The 17,336-nt window shown below is 40.1% G+C and overlaps 1 protein-coding gene across 1 annotated transcript in view; it reads right to left on the bottom strand.

Annotated features, from left to right (window-relative positions):
* Positions 1-7,018: 7,018 nt before the first annotated feature.
* The window catches only part of kcnj3a (potassium inwardly rectifying channel subfamily J member 3a), a gene marked incomplete at both ends in the record, with an annotated part of 28,857 nt that continues 18,539 nt past the window's right edge, over positions 7,019-17,336 (bottom strand). Inside the window, one exon of the mRNA XM_080037572.1 lies at positions 7,019-7,611. Coding sequence (XP_079893698.1) covers positions 7,019-7,611 — 593 coding nt within the window. The remainder of the gene's footprint in view (positions 7,612-17,336) is intronic.

Genomic DNA, 17,336 nt, shown 5'->3' with positions numbered 1-17,336 from the left:
CGGTATGGGAAAATGTATTGCACAGTAGCTAAATTGCAAAGCCTTCAGGTACTGTGTGTCACTGTTGCAGAGGAACAGAGGCACACAGTAACGTGCAAATGTCTTTCTCATAGTCACTTATCAAACCGTTGCCTCCACAGCCGAAGCTGAGGATGCAGCCGAGAATCAAACACCCTCATCTGAACAGGCTTATTTTTAGCAGGCATGGATTGTGAGAGAGCACTTGTTTTATTTCAGTCCTACTGGCGCTGCCTGAAGCACCACAATTATTTGATGCCCTTGGAGTATGCAGTAATTTTTCCCCAAGCGTATGTCCACCAAAACAGATGAACAAAAGGTGGAAGGATGTGTGAAGGTTCACTGCAGCTTACATTCCACACAGCTGTGGTGGAAAAGCCTGTTTTTTTTTGTACTATCAACTCAGTGAGTTAATGATAGGGTAACTTAAGTAGAACTATTTTACAAACAAAAATATTTAAACCTTTATTTAATTTTTGTTTTGTTTTGTTTGAATGCTCAGAGAAGCAAACTGAACAAACTCATAACACAGCACAGCACACACGCGAGAAATCAAAATGAAACCATAAATCATTCTTCAGTGTCAAGTTATTACACTCGTTAGTTTCAAATCATTTTCTGCTGAGGATCACATTTTCAACTGGGTGACGTTCAGTGGCTTCCCCTGGCTGTAGGGGACGGGGGGAAAAAGGCATCTTGCAATGCCCGTGCTCTCAAAGCAATATAACTTGGCAAAGGAGGGCGACAGTTGCTCACTAAAGCAAACATGAAATAGGAGAGAGCAGATAAAGCAAGCATCAGGCAAACTGTCTCAGTATTCTATGTAGAGAGAGTGGACTCGGTGTGATGTGTCCTCCTCTCAGCTCCCTTTCCCTGGCGCCGTTGGCGACCGAAGCAGAGATAGATTTTGACTCAGGTGCAAACTGAGCTGTTTTGCAGACACCCACACACCAGCCCGTTATCTTACAAATACAATACACCGGAGACAAGGCACATGTTGTGTGTGTGTGTGTGTGTGTGTGTGTGTGTGTGTGTGTGTGTGTGTGTGTGTGTGTGTGTGTGTGTTTGTGTGTGGATGTGAGGATGTAAAAGTATGCAGGGCTGTGTTTGTGTGTCTGTGGGATGCTTAAACGGATGGAGGACAAACTGATATATTTTTTAGCATTGCTTATCCTTTTCTACCTCTGTCACCACGTGTAACGCACACGTCTAACAATACACAGTGTAAACATAGGTATGGCGAGGGGGGGGGGGGGGGGGGTTATGTGTCAACGGCACTGCAGTGTGCTGTCTCGATAGCAGTTGCATTAGGCTGTGGCAGCTGTTTCCACACAGTATTATCAAGCCTATTTGTATTGCCGCGATAGGAGCTGAGGGATAAAGAGGGGGAAAGTGTAAATGTAAAACAAGTCATGACAGAATCTGACAAGAGACAGAAATATCCCATATTCCCCTGTGGTGTTCCATTTTACACTCTTTCAAACATTTTAATCTCCCCCTTAATACCGTCCCTTTTTCCAGACTCGACTTTGATCACTGTCATTTTGCAAACTTGCCGGATCGAAAGGATTGAGAGAAATGCAAGATTCATCCCACACACCAATTTTAGCTCTCCTCATGCTGTCTGTGATGCACTTACTTACTTACAACACTCTCCCTGTCAGTTTGTCTTTTGGTCTGTTTGCCCTGATGTGGGATGGCACTGATCTTCGAGGTTGAGTATTTGTATGCAAAGTTAAAACCAAAGGAAAATATTGGAGTATTGCGCTATTTAAACACTTTAGAAAGAATGTAAATAACTTGTAAGAGCCAATCAGGGGTCTATATAAGTAGGAACCAATCTGTGGTTCCGCAGTTTGCTACCCGGAAGACAAAGGGTTTTTGACCATACACTCAGTCACGTAGCACGCCATACAACTTGGCTGCAGCAAGGGAATATGTTTGTAATCACTTGAAAGAAGAATAAACCGAACGGATGGTTTTAATTGCAAATACAACTCTGACTCTCATTCATAACAACCAAGGAAATATGCGTCAAGAAGGTACTCCGCGGTACAGCATCTCGGGGCTTAAAGCTTGGGCTTGGCCTCTACATAACTTATACAACTATTATTTGAAACATATCTCCATTCAATTCCCACAAGAAGTGCCTCTCTTTAGCAATGTGCCTCCACTTATATCCACTGTTGAACAGCAAACAGTGAACCACCATCATGATCGCCTTGGGCTGGAGTGAGTGCAAAGTTTCAGGACCCAACCCGCACTTCGGTAAATACTTCCCAGAGCTCAGCTCACGAGTCAAGAGTTGGCCATTGCAATAAAAACTAATCCGAAATCTATTCAGAGGCCTTTGAAAGTTGATTCTATTTTGAGTCAGTCACAGTAAAGACTAATCTGATGACTTGATAAAGATCGCCATGTAAAAGCACTCGACAGTTCAAAGTTTGTGGCAGTGACATACAGTAATCTGAATGTCAGTCCAACAACGGAACAGCCTAGTTAGGAGTTCAACAGGTGATCTTGGTCGGTATTAAACATGCCTTCTTCCATTGGTAAGCTGAAGCATAACAAAAACAAGAAAAAAAAACAGTTCCGCTGCCTATGGTTGCTATGCCTGATGCACTTTACATTGTTGCATGACACACATGTTGATAATGATTATGGGTGCAAAGTAACCTGTGAAAACTCGCACATGTGAAGCAAATATCTCCTAGGCAATTGTTTTCTGGCAGAGCAAGTGCTGATTTAAGGTGGCTTAGAGGGGTTTGGAGTCAGAGGTTAATGCCATCAGCAATTTTGGTATTGTGAACCGTGCCATGTTTTTTTTTAGTGAGTCAGAAGAAAGAGATAAGGACAATAGCCTATTACAGTAACTGTATTTGGTTCCTTCAGTCATGGCAATAAATCTAGTGCCTACACAATTCCTTCAAGGTATCTGTTCAGATGTTATTTACATAGCGTATTTGACAGCAACAGAAGACTGTAATGTGAAATATGAACAACAGCAGTGATTACACAGAGTATGATCAAAACAACGAAAGCGGCAGATGAAAAAGAACTTCTAACGGTGATACTTGTCAAAGTGGGATCCTTTATCTGGAACAATTCTGGACCAAATTCAGAAATAGATCACATTTGCAGCCCTGCATGTGTTGTCAATAAGACAAGGTAACATCCTCAAATAGCATGAGCAATCCATTGTGAATGTTGTATCTTTTGTGTTTAGAAAAAAGGTCTGCAGACTGTACCAAAAAGATAATATTGCCTAATCTCTACCTCTGAGAATTTTGACAGGGTTTTGGTCCAGTTATCTTTAAGAGCACATTTTCAGTATCAGTCGGCGTAGAAATGTGGATTTTTTTTTCTTTCGTTTTTAGTGGGGCATTCAGTCTCAGCTAATTAAATGTGTACAGGCACATTTTCTCTGTGACATTCACATGTTTAGAATAATAAAAAAGGTTGTTATTGCAAAAATGAAATTATTTACCAGTATGTTATTGTATAAATAAATATGTTTCCTGATGATTTCATAGCTGTTGGGTAAAACATGAAGCTAACGTCGAACGTCGGCGCATGCTCTCACGGCTCGTTCACTCTTTCATAGTAAAAAAATAAATAAATAAATATAAATAATTTTTATTTTTTAAGAATGCCACGCGATCGACCCACACTACCCTCCCGGTCGATCGCGATCGACCTAGTGGGCACCCCTGCTGTAAACCTTCAAATCTGTTGAGAGACCGCTGAAATAAATCTGCCCTTGTTCAAGTTGCTTCGCGTGTAAAGGTGCGGCCACACCAAACGCTTTGCACGCTCTGGAGGCGCAGAAAATCGGCATTTACTGTATGCTTAGGCACGTATTACAGCCACGATAGCCAATCAGCACGTCACGGACATCGGCACAGTCTGGGCCTCAGAGGACCGTGTACACAGAGGAGGAAAATGTCTTCGCGGGCAACCCATGCTGTAGCCTATGACAGCCGCTTGGGGTTCTACAAGGAAAAGTGAGCCAGGAGAATGGGCTTCCTGGTTAATTCAGTGAATATGTGCAGCTGTGCTTTAGCAGATAAACCAAGTTAGCGCCGGATATTATAAGTTAACTCACCCGGTTGTGTGCGGCTAGCACCTCCATATTATGAACCCAAACATGACGGCCAAGTCCGGGGAACTTTCACGACAAGTACAGCGAAATATCTACGCCAGCCACGGTCCCCTGTCACAACCAGGTAGGGGAATTTAGGCTACTTGCCTTTATTTTGTACCGCCGTGCACACAATGCTGCTGTAAATGTGTTTGGTAGCCTATGTTGCTGCCTTGCTGATAATTGTGTGAATTTCCATGCAGCTTGAATATGCAATGCTGTTTTAATGCTAGGCTATTTGTGCTGTTCAGATGCTGTTTATTTGTCGTTTGGCACTGTTGTTGGCCGTGTTGATGTTGTTGTTTTTGTGCGGACATGCACGCTGTTGTGTCTGGTCGGATCGCAGCCATGGTTGATTATGGGAAATAAAATATCGGGAGGGATAATAGGCGCGTTAGAGGCGTTGAACCATTTTTGACACAAAATGATCAAGCGGCACGGTAGGCGCGTTAGGCCAGCGCGTGCAAAGCGTTTGGTGTGGGCGCACCTTAAGGTTTGCTGGTAGATGTGCTTTTTATTTATTTACATTTTAACAGGGCCAGGCTAGCTAGTTCCAGTCTCAATGCTAGGCTTAAACCAACCGGCTTCAAGTAGTAGCTACATAGGACCTATTATTATTATTATTCTATATTTACTAAGATTATTTTTGGGGCAAAGAGGGGAGGACACACAGAGAACATGCTCTAACCATTACACCACAGCACCCCCACTAGCTACGTATTTCTACTTTAGCTAGACGCAGTAGCGGCCTTAGCTATGTTTCAATCCATTCAATTCCTCTGGGGGGCCCCCAACCCAATTTTTTTTTTAATTATCAAAAACTATGAGCATCTCTGGCGTAGTGCTGTTCATAAAAAGTAGCTATCCACCCTGTATCTGTTGAAATGAGTCTCTCCATCATAGAACATGGGTCTGCAGACAAATCTACTGTACTGTTTTTACAGTTGTAGAGGAAAGAGTGCTGCCTGATCAAGAAAAATCTGAAAAATAATGTTCCTTCTGCATCTCAGGATTTGATATAGCCTCTACATTTTCCCCTCAAAGTGCACCAGATTGATGCATTTTAATTCAAAAGGCACACATTTTCATCAGGGGGGGGGGATGCTCCCGGACCCACCAACAAGGACCAGGGTCCCTCCCACAGTATCCCTAAATCCTGTGGGAAACACGACTTCCTTAATATGTTATTACCATTAATTGTGTATGTGCGGAAAAGTCAGTGTACCTGACTGGATAGGTAGGAGTGGGGGGGCCCTTTAAGAGTCTGCACCCAGTGGCCCATCATCTCATAAACCGTCTACGAACCAACTGGATTCTACAATCTGTTTTATTTTTGCGGGCAGCATGCACACGCATGCACAAGAAATATGTATTAAAAAAAAATAATTAAGATTTTATTTTATTTATTTTTTAACGAAGAAAAAAAAAAGTGGGGGGCCCCACACTAGGTCTTGAAACAGGCCCCCAGATCGTTAAGGCCGCCACTGACTAGACGTGACTTTCATCCTTCCATAATTTTGACTACCCCCTGTAATGATAAATACAATTTTATTGATTTGAATGGGGAAAGCACACATTACATCTAGTCAAAGTAGCAATATGCTAAACAGTTATGTTAAATCTTTATTCCTGAAGAGATTGGGTATCATACAATGTCTTAGATGCATTTAGAGAAATCCAGATTTCATGGCATGGATTCAGTAAACAGAATGAACATGGGGCTGTGCTAGGCCCTGTGGCTATATAAAGATTAGTCATTATACAATTATTGCTTTCATCACAGAGGAATGAGATTATGGGCCCTTAAGACAAAGGTTATGGTTTCCTTACAGGCCCACTTCTAATTCTAACCAGTAACACCTAAGTTGAAATTCTAATGGAGTGCTTTGCATGACCATGCAGGCCTTGTATATAGATATAGTTGATTTGTTATGAAAAAAATGATTGCACAGTACTGCATTACTGCCCTAAGCAGTTAATTAATGACAAAATGCCCATAAATGCTCTCTAATATCACAAGGTATTGTATAATGTTATAATGACATGACATAATGATTTGTGCTTATCAAGTACACATATTGACTCTTTCAACTTAAGTGTTACTTTAATAAGCAAGTGAGAATTGCGTAGCATTGTGCCAATAATAATGCATTTTCAAATCTAAAATGCATCATCTCGCAACATATTCTGTATTTGGTCAACTGATAAAGTCATAAAATCGCACATGGTAAAATAGTCAATAATACCAAAAATCCAGCTGTGAACAAACATGAAAATGGAAAGAAGGTAATATAGTTAAGGCTAAACATCTTTGTCTATTACCTTTGTATAGCTAGTCAATAAGAGGAGCATGCGATCAACATAACATTGCCACAATTTACATTAAACAACAAAAGCAATCAACTCAAAACTAATGTATGTCCCTTTCGTCACCACAAATTAGAACCATGTAATGTCGGTTTTCCACGTCGTAAATCATATGGCTTTGTGCAATTTTTCCACTGTCAGTAAATTCACCAATGAAATAGTTTTTTTGTCAAATAATATATCAATAAATGTCATGCCAGAAAACTATTGAGATCCTGTTTCTACATGCGCTGTTTCTTACATGCCAGATTGTGCTCATTGTAACATCCTAAAAAAAATATCAGAGGTCTTTCGTCAAAGCATGTACACTTCATGATCCAGGGACCAATGTGCTCAATTCCATCACCCTACTTTGTATAAGGTATTTGTGCACATGTTCTACATTTCTTTTAATATAAGAATATTGTCCATTAATAAATTGGGAATAGTACAAGGGATTTTCAGGTAGGGAAATAAAGGTGGATGGCATAAGTTAAAATATGTTGCCTTGCTTTATGTAAAGCGATCGGAATTCATCTTTCTGAGTTTGGGCGGCAGGTGTCCGTCCATCCTGCCCCCGCCTCCCCCAGCCAGTCGCTGTAGTTTGGGAGGTAAGTCCGCCACTGACTTACTCATGGCCTCTGAGCCGATCTTGGCCTTACCGGCCAGCTTGTCATCAGAGACGCCGGGCACGGAGCTGATCCGCTGCAGCTTCATGGGCAGGTCTCCAAAGCTGTAAGTCATCTCTGAGGTGGTGGAGCTCATCCTCAGCAGCTTCTTGGGCAGGTTGTCCCGGCCCGTCATCTTCTGGAGCTTGGTGGGCAGCTTGGTGGTGCTGTCATTGTCCTCCAGGGTCTCCAGGCAGTCCAGGGAGCTGTTCTTCTCCCCGCTGTTGCACAGGGAAGGAGCCATGAGGGGCGAGGAGAGCAGCAGGGCCTCCTCCTGCTCCTTCACACTGTACGGAGTGGTGGGCACCTCGAACGTGGCGTGGAACTGGGAGTAGTCCACCTTGAAGAAGCCCTCCTCCAAGGAGATGACCGGGAAGAAGCGGTGTCCCCACAGGACCTCGTCCTCTGTGTAAGACGTCCTCGCTTGGCAGGTCATCCCTGTCAAAGAGAAAGAAAAAAAGAAAAAGAAATATGTAGAAAACTGGATTAATGATCTGATTTATTTCTTCAAATTAATTTTGAAGGCTTCAAAAAATTATGAAAAAGTATGTGTCAATGTGTTGCAGTAGCCCAACACAGAAGAGGCTGACAATTGCATGACTTTAGTAATACACAACTGAGCCCTGATTTGATTACATGCTTGGCACTGTTCCAGAAGAATCAACAATACGGTATTCACTAGGATTCTTGCTATTTTAAAGATCAGAAGGCAAACAATATTGCAAACAAAAATGCCTCACTGAATGAGCACCTACTGTATTACAGAGCCAGCTGCCTAAATAAAAAAGCTTAATTGATTTTTTGGTTACCAAACGTGACGTTTGTGAGAATTGTCCAGCGTTAACTCAGAAAATAATTAAAAGTACGGCTGAGTAAGTTCCTGTGTGTTTTCCATTAAAATGGCTTGATTGTTCAATCATAAGAAGCCCAATTTATTCTGAAATTACATAAGTAATTTGCATAAAGAACTGCCAAAGTACTTTTCATATATTCTGAGAGTCAATTTGATATCAATATAAATCTTATAGAGTACATTTTTTCCTGGTATGTTAAACACGAGGTTTCGAAGTTAATAACAACCCATAATGTTCTATACATTTTTTATATTCATATTCAATGCTTAGTAGTGAGGAAAAAGGCTTCACTTATGTAGTTTAAGCTTCTAGAATAAAAGAAATGAACTCTTCTGCTAACTAACAGTTCAGTCCACGCTTTAAGCTTGGCTAGCAGCTACAAAAGATGGAGGATTAAGATAAACAAATTGCTGGAGAGGCAAACCCACAGGAGAAACGACTGCATTCAAAGGCTTCAGGGGGTCTGGCTCACATTAAAACAATATTTAGAGTGTTCTGCCATAATAATACAGTTTAATCCAAAACACAAAAAGTAACATGAAGTATTTGTTACATAATGTAATATTGTTCAGCTTGAGAAAAAGACAAAATGAGTGTAACGTCTTAGTTAACGGCATTATAATCTGTCATTTGGGGATTACAGACGAAAACAAAATGTCGTATTTAGCATTTTCTGTGTTGCAAATTCAGGACCAGATAGCAGATTAGGACAGAATACAACTTCCCTCACAGTGGGACTATGATTTAAATCCCTGTTTAAAAACTCACCTCACGCACTTAGAAACAAATTAAAGCAATTCATGCAAAACCATGAGGTTTTGAATTAATGATCAACAACAAAAAAGTCATGTTATTGGTTGCTTATTACTGATTACTCATCGCTTTTATTCAGCAGCTGCCTGGGCACAGTTAAGATTCTGCTGGAAAATATTACATAAATTATATATTCTTACTGAAAGAGCAAAAAGGAAATCTATAATTATATTTACATTTAAAACCAATCACTAAATTGGATATATCGGTCCTAAAAATAGCCCTTATTTAAACATAGAGCGATGGCTCGGGGTGCACTCATGTTAAAACTTGTTTAAATCCATTAGGAAATCAGTGACTGCAGGAGGCTATTATCACATAGTATTTTAATTACCAGCCTAATATTATTCTAGCAGCGAGGTTTGAGCCCAAACTAAGACGGAGCGATCATTGACACTGCTGGTGATTGCCACAATGTCATCATCCAAACCGGAGGCATCTGTGATTCCGCACAATTCCCAAGGTCATACAATTATTCACTGATAACAGCTCTGTACACAGTCGCAGATGTGCAAGAGACTGAACATCAAGTGCGTTTGGGGTATCTTAAAGTGTTACTGCTGCACTATTGCTCCCGCGTTCCCGAGCCTTCAGGCATATGGAAGTGTGCTGCAGTGAATAAAGCGGGCAAAGTTAATGAGAACTTTCAGGCCAAAGCGATTGAGAGTTAGTGTGAATAGAAACCTTATTGCATTGTGAGCCTTTTAAGCTGCCTCCAGCCAAAACATAGTCACCATTTGATCATCAGCAAGGCTTACATATACTGATTCTGAGAGAGAACTACGCAGGAACATGCTTTTCCCACCAGGTTTTATATCAGCTTCTTAATCTCAAGCAAAAGACAGCCATATCTGCCATATTGAATAGTACAGGAGACGATGCAATGTTAAACGGACATCCATACAACTATGTTGAGGCTGAGGTCAGGTTGTGTGTCGGACATTTCTTTGGGTTGAGGACCTGCTGTTTCACCTGGATCATTACCCCTATATTCAATTACATTCTATTGCATTGTTTGGCAGCTGCAAACATTACATACATTTTTTAAATAATGAAGACATTAAAGACAATTGCTCTGGAGAAGATGGAAATCTATTGGGGCTCTTGAGAAGTACTCAAACCTATGGCACCAGTGTTCAATTGCTACTTTGATATTTAAATTATTTTCCCATCTTTATTTGACTGCTTTTATTTTTGGCATCAACTCTTCAAGCTTCCTGTATCCTTAAACTCATATGTCATGTGCCTACATTTCAAAATAGCTTAAACATTGTTGACAAAACATTATATTAATTTTCACCAAACAATCACTCACATAAATTGTGCTCTAAGAATGTAATTTCCAAGATATAAATGTATATTGCTTAGCTAGTTAGTCACTAAATCCACTAGCATTAGCTTGCTGGATAATTATTACGGATATATCCAGGCATCTCTGTTACCCTACAGCGCTATCTAGGTTAGCTTGTTGACATACAGCAACGTTAGCTTAACCTCGTTACCTGGCAGAAATGTCACAAGGCAGCAGCAGCAGATTTTATATATATTTAGTTAGGGTTTGTAAAAATACATTAGTTTATAAACCAGTTGTTGAGATATAAGGGTAGTACAGTCGTGAAATGAAAATTGAGCATAAGTAGGTAGCCTAAGCGGGCGGTGCCAGGCTAGTCGTGAGTGGTACTTTTGATTTAACCTTAATTATTTGGTGTAATGTTGTTAACTGCTGTGTGAGCCAGACAGCTGAGCAGAAGCAGCATTGAACACTGTAGAATAGATCAATGACTCTGCAAAAAGACGGATGCACAGGTGGACTGATGGAGCTTGTAGAAAAGAAGAGGACATACTGTAAAATACAGCCCTGACTTGTCCCTTATTCTTTACATCCACATACAGTGTACACACATACACACACAGACAGTAAGGTTGGGGATGGCAAGAAATGAAATTATTTATTTTGTCATGATGATAATAGATTTTTTCCCCTTGTCAAAAGAATTCAGGGCTCGACAAATAACATTTCCATCTTGGAAGCCCGACTATGGCGAAGTCTATGCCACACAATAAATACAGGACTTAAACATCAATAGCAATTTTACTGGTGCATGATAAGGGAAAAAAGGGTTGGAACAAGTGAAATAAAACTGCGCCCGAGGCAAGAGGTTGCTACAGTTATATGCAGGACCCGAACTAGCTTAATCTTACATCTATTAATAATGCTCTATTGTTCCGGCAGAAGGTATGAGTTACTGCAAGACCTCTGAACCCTGCAGTCCTGAGGCCTGAATCCTAGATCAACATGTTTCCCTGTTTCCTCTGGACCAAGAACAATAGTCAGTGTACCCTCCTTCAAAAACTAAGAATGGCAGTGGGATTAATGGTTGTCATTAATATACATTGCATTATTCAAGAGGTATAGTTGCCTGAGCAATGCATAATAATTATCAAGGTTGCATCGCATATGTACAATTGTGTTGCTAAAAAACAGCTGTTCTTCAACACCCACGTTCGAATGGCACACAGTATAAGAGACACAGAGGAGGTAATGAACTGCGCACCTCGGCTTTGCGGAGGCCACGACGCACAGTTCAATTTGTGATATAAATATGCACATTATGTAGAGGAACATGCTGGACAGAGATCAAGATCACGATTAAGAATTCAGTTAAGTGCTACAAATAACGCGTGAAATAAGAAAGCCTGATTTTGAAATATTCAACACCAATTGGACATCATTCCTATAAATAGGAAATCCAGTCAAATGAGAACACTCATGTTGGTGTGTATTTCATATTACTGCTAAAGCTTATGTAACTGGAAAACACACGCCTGCCTGGGACTCGGTGTTTCTATGGAAACAAAACTGTAGGAATGTGTGTGCATGTGACAGCCATGAACCTGTTCACTGCTGAGTTTGGTCAAAAGTAACAATGACAACACAAAGCAAAAGCCTCTCTCTAAGATCTCGACAGTTAAAAACAATAAAATTAAAATTAAACTGCTTGAAATGGATTTTCACATTAAGGGCATGGTACAATCATCCTTAGGCATCCAGAGTACGACCCAAATGGTTTAACTGTCACTGAAACGTGACCTTTTACATCACAAAACCCCAGCTCAAAGTGCCTTCGTTATGGTAGGGTGGGTTAATCATATATTTCAGTGACTTCTCATCACTGAAGGCCACAGCTCATATTACAGATGTCGACTTTATTGAAGCGTAGAGCAATTTTCCCTTCCTTCCTTCATCATCTATCCCTCTCACAGTATATTGCGATGTTTTATATCTGTGTCATCTTCACGACACCACAATCTGTTTCCAATTGAGTCACACGCACACACACACACACACACACACACACACACACACATACACACACACACACACACACACACACACACACACACACACACACACACACACACACACACACACACACACACACACACACACACACACACACACACACACACTGCTGATGTTTGCTCCAGTGACAGAGTGTTGGTAAGATCAGTTATGTCAAAAAGTGAGCTTACACACAATTTGAGATTCTCTTTTTGCTACTCTCTCTTTACAACATTATATAAATTGAAATAACTAATCCTTTTACAGAGAAAGTCATTGTGCGATTAATTCATTAATTATTATTATTAATTATTGTTGTTGCAGCCCTATTCAGAATCAACACAGGAAAAGCAAATATACAAATTAGCAGCGTAATTCATTCTTCAACTTGTGGACAATAAAAAAAGCAGTTAAACAGCACTAGCTAGCTCTGTTCGGGATGAGGAAAAAACATAATTTGAATCACAGAAGAAACAATGCCTCATCCAGCCCATTAGGGGAGAGGAATTTGTAACTCTGTGGATCCATTACACTTTACATGACTAATTTCAGTAAATGGTTTTCTTTTCTGCTGTGGTTGTTTTAATCAATATTCCATAAGTCTCTCAAATAAACACACTGTTGTGTGTTGTGAACCGACTTGCACTCTCTTATATTTCTCACCAGTTGTGCAACCAAAAATGTCTTTGCATATGACAATACAGTAAATGACTGAACAACTACACTGTGTTTTATGCTATCAGTCCTTTCAACATGTGAGTTTAAAGTCCCGCTTCAAATCATACCCGCAATGAGTGAAACGTGTTTCAAGATTAAAGCAGAAATTAAGAGTAGCTATTCAACAATGAAATTATACATACAGGCCAAAGTTCTGCAATCTAAAACCTAAAGCTGCACTAATAAATAACTTTGAAAGGGGTCGCTTGTCGTGACAAATCCAGAGAAAATTACTGTTTTGCAGAGCACAATTTTACTGTTTTAAATCACTCTCATTGATCTCATCAGCTCCAGTTCATGCCGCAGAAACAATGAAAAGGCTCTGGTGCACTACCTGCTCAGCACCAAACAACAGATAAGTTGTACATATGTTCTGCTGCTCCCAAAGGTCAGACACATTAATTCACAGCACTAAATGTAACAGAAACAGGTATAAGTAAAATGTGTTATTTATTGACATTTGAGTGTTGGAATGGTCCAGCTGTTACATACTGTTGTGTATACTGTTATAATTTTGCTGTAGAGATTAACCTCCTGTTGGATTATACTTTTTCTGTCGGGTTACAATTTTAGGTTTCTACGTTTCTTTTATCATGTTTATTTTTGATTCTATACTGTTATATTTAATCTAAAAGTGGAAGTTATATCAGTGATTCTTGAGAAGTGGGAAAAAAGAAGGGGGCAATGTTAAAAAAATACAAACCCTATGTTTAGGCAAATTAAATTACATGTATGTATCCAATATACTAAGCTACTGAGCTAAGGTTTGACACAACCTCCCAGCTTTTGTCCTTTTTGTCAAAATGGGCTTACCTTGCCATTCCTTATTTTGTGTCAACACCGTCAAACACCAAAAACACAAATAAATGTTCCCTCAATTTATGGTAGACCCATGAGATGTATAGTGATCACAAATATTCACCAAGACTGACAGAGACCACAACAAATATTTTCAAAATGTATATGAATACTATACATTTTTTTGACATCTGACGGTGTTGATTTATTTAACGTTTCTTAAACAGAACAAATAGAGTTTTTGTAGAAGCCATTTGGTTTTTCTGTTGATGACAGGTGCTAGTATGAACTACTTCAGGAAAATAAAATGATCGAAACATTTCAAATAACTTCTTCAGAAATTGTAAGTCGGTGTTGACGTATCATGGTTGTGACGCAGGACTTTCAAGATTTGGAATGTAAAATATTCTAAAACTACAACACTTATCAGAGCCTGTCTGACTCTAATGTAATCTGCAGAGGTAGAATGTGACAAGGGGTCCTTCATGATGACAGCTGCCCCTTATTTTGTCTGATTTTTCTTCATTTTAATGGATTGTCTAACGGTGGTGACAAAAAGTGTCCCGCCACTTAGAAACCTTATAAAACATGAATGTGTTGTAGAAAAACTGTTTTTAATTATATGAGAGATTATTTAGTGTTGCTGTTGATGGGAAAAGCTCTTTTTAATCATTAAAGTACATTTTTAATAGGTTTTTTAGCAAATGAATGATTGATCCCTTCTCTGAGGACACACTGTTTTGGACGTCGTGAGAAGATAACAAGTGTCATATATTTGACATAATAATGATACAATTAAATTTAAGGGGATAATTGTGCTCCAGACATTCTATTCTTAATCCCTAATAACATCTACAATTTTAAATATGTTTACTTTTAAACATAACAGCAGTTAATATTGGAAGAAGGCCTTTTGTCCCGCTTCTCAAGAATCATTGATATGTGCAATCAAATTACTAAACAAATAACTTTCCTGGCATGTTGCACATTACAGTACACCTTTAGGAAGAGCAGAAAATTACCCTAGACATCTGGTAGATCACAAAGAGTAGCATACAGTGTTAAATTAGGAAGGATATGTAAATTAGAAATATGATCTGACACATTCCAAATAATGATTCATTTAAACTTACATCCATTTTTTTGTAAAAACTATGCCAGTATTTACAGCTTGTGGGATATTTGATATTTTTTTTCTGAATGGCCCACTGTATACCCTAATCCTCCGCGAGTGTAAGTGTGAGATCCCCTCCCAAGTCCCTCATGGCCAAACTTCACCGAAGCAGTTTACTGCTCCCATAGTGCACGCAATATCCATGTGACAGCATGAGCGGCGTTAGAATAATCCTCTGCTGAATCCATAAAAATCAAGACAGATATAAAAAAGAAAAATATGCAAATTTTTATGGAAAGTTTCCGAGAGGAAAGAACATTAAAAAAATTAAAGAAGAAGCATTTGATGCATGAATGTGCAAAGGTGTTTACACTCTATAGATATTTCTGCCATCCGAGCGAGGCACAAGCATGTTTAAAAAAAAAATCCAATCTATAATACAAATACGAAAGTCCAATGCAATTTGACTGGATTTTGGGGACTACAGAGCACTGAGATGGGAGGTGTGTCTTGAGATTACAGGTACTCTATCTGCATTGTACAGCGTGTGCAATATTTTAAGACTCAAAGCTGAGTCTGTTATAGACTGAAAAAAAAGCAAAGAGGGAGAGAAGTTGTGTCAAGAATAGACCTAAAGCCATCTCAGGTTGAAACTCTAAATAAATGCACTTTCCCTTGATAACACAGAGCTGGTTGGCTCTCTGGTCTAACAAAGTGAAGCAGGCAAGGAGTCAGCTGAGTGACAGCAAAGATAAAATGGGTTCTTTTGGTGGCTTGAATAGAAAGGAATTGTAAACTCTGAGGCAGCCTGCCAGTGTTTTCTTGATAGTAGCTGGGAAGGTGGGTGAGGGGGGGGGGAATTCTCAGCTGCAGATGTGCACTTGACAGAGTAAAGTCAAGGGGCAGACCCGAGAGCAGCTAGTAATCTAGATTTTTGTGCAATTTAAAAAATCTGTGCTATTATATGATTCAACAACTCACAGCAAATGGTGCTCAAAATTGGCGTCTATGTGAAAATGAAGGTTTATTCAAATTGCTTTTCCAGATGAACTCTCATGATGCGACTGTGGCTCAGTTGGTAGAGCGGGTCGGTTGATGATCAAATGGTTGGAGGTTCGATCTCCGCCCTGCCACCTGTGTCATAGTTGTTGTGTCCTTGGGCAAGACACTTCACCCACCTTGCCTCATGTGAATGTTGATAGTTAGCCTGCTATCGGTGTATGAATGTGTGTGTGAATGGTAACGTGGGAAAGGAAAACAGGTCTCCCTTGTAAAAGAGTCTTTGGTCTCAATGGAATTTACCTGTATAAATAAAGGTTTAAAAAAAATGCAAGCCTCTGAAAAATGGAAGGTGGGCATTGAAGCCTCCTATTTAGAGAAACAATTACAAATAAACTCCATCTGCCTCTGTCTCCCTCTCTGCATGGCTCTTTTTCATTCAGTCACTCAAATGCACACGCACGCGCACACACACACACACACACACACACACACACACACACACACACACACACACACACACACACACACACACACACACACACTAACTCACCAGTGCAGTGCTGTCAGCAGCGTCCCCTGACAGTCTACCACGGCTTTAGAAACAGCTCAAGTGTTATGTATGAGAAAAATGCTAGCAAAAACAAGCATGAGAATCTAGAAGCTGCATTCGCAGAGCCACATGGCCACACAAAACTGTCCAACATTCATCATGAACCCATTGCCGGGCGCTCGCTGCGTGGCCAAGGCCAAGCACAAAATGCCTTTGCTGCATCTGGGCTACGAGGAACCAAAATGAATTCAAGACAATTATCCTGTTTGCCAAGCAGGAATCTGAATTCCCTGTTGCCTTCTTTTAGGAACTCTGTTCTAACAGATTTAGCTGCTGCGCTAAATATGGTAATGGGATGCTGAAGAAGAAGAAAAGAGAATAAGGATGCTGGGTGAGGTGTTAACGCTGACTGAAGAGAGAAAAGTTAAATGACAGTTCTGAAGAATATTGTTTTGATAGTAGATAGCGCTTCACAACTGACTGTTTAGTGTTTTCAATGAAATATAAACCTATAATAGAAGAATAAAGTTCTCGTTTTGATGCAGACACTGCTATTATGGCCACACTCCCTGTCTGATCATCTGTTTCTATGGTGACCACCATCAAGTGCTAAAGTGTGGAAAAATCCACAATCATTCAGTCGCCTGTTTTTCACAGTTTGACTTTTTTCACTGGGGGAAATGAAGTCTCCTCCCTCTGTTAAATACTGTTTTAGCGTGTGATCCATTTGGGAGGTTTGGCTTCCAGTTGTTCGCAGCTCTGATGGGTTCATTCCAGCCATACAGCACCAACAGAGCAATGAAGACAAGGAAGAAGCTGATGGAAGGAAAGGCAGGGGAAGTGCACTGCTGTGGGGGAGGGGAAAGCCTGGATGCTGAGGCAATTGCTTGAGTGTGGAGGCTGCTGGAAAGGGAAGGATGGGAATAGGAGCAGGGGCTGCCAACCATCTCCACTGATGGTGGGGTGTCAGGC

Source organism: Ammodytes marinus, assembly GCF_949987685.1.
Source record: "Ammodytes marinus genome assembly, chromosome: 12".
Lineage (NCBI taxonomy): Eukaryota > Metazoa > Chordata > Actinopteri > Uranoscopiformes > Ammodytidae > Ammodytes > Ammodytes marinus.
This window is presented reverse-complemented; position numbering and strand designations above follow the sequence as displayed.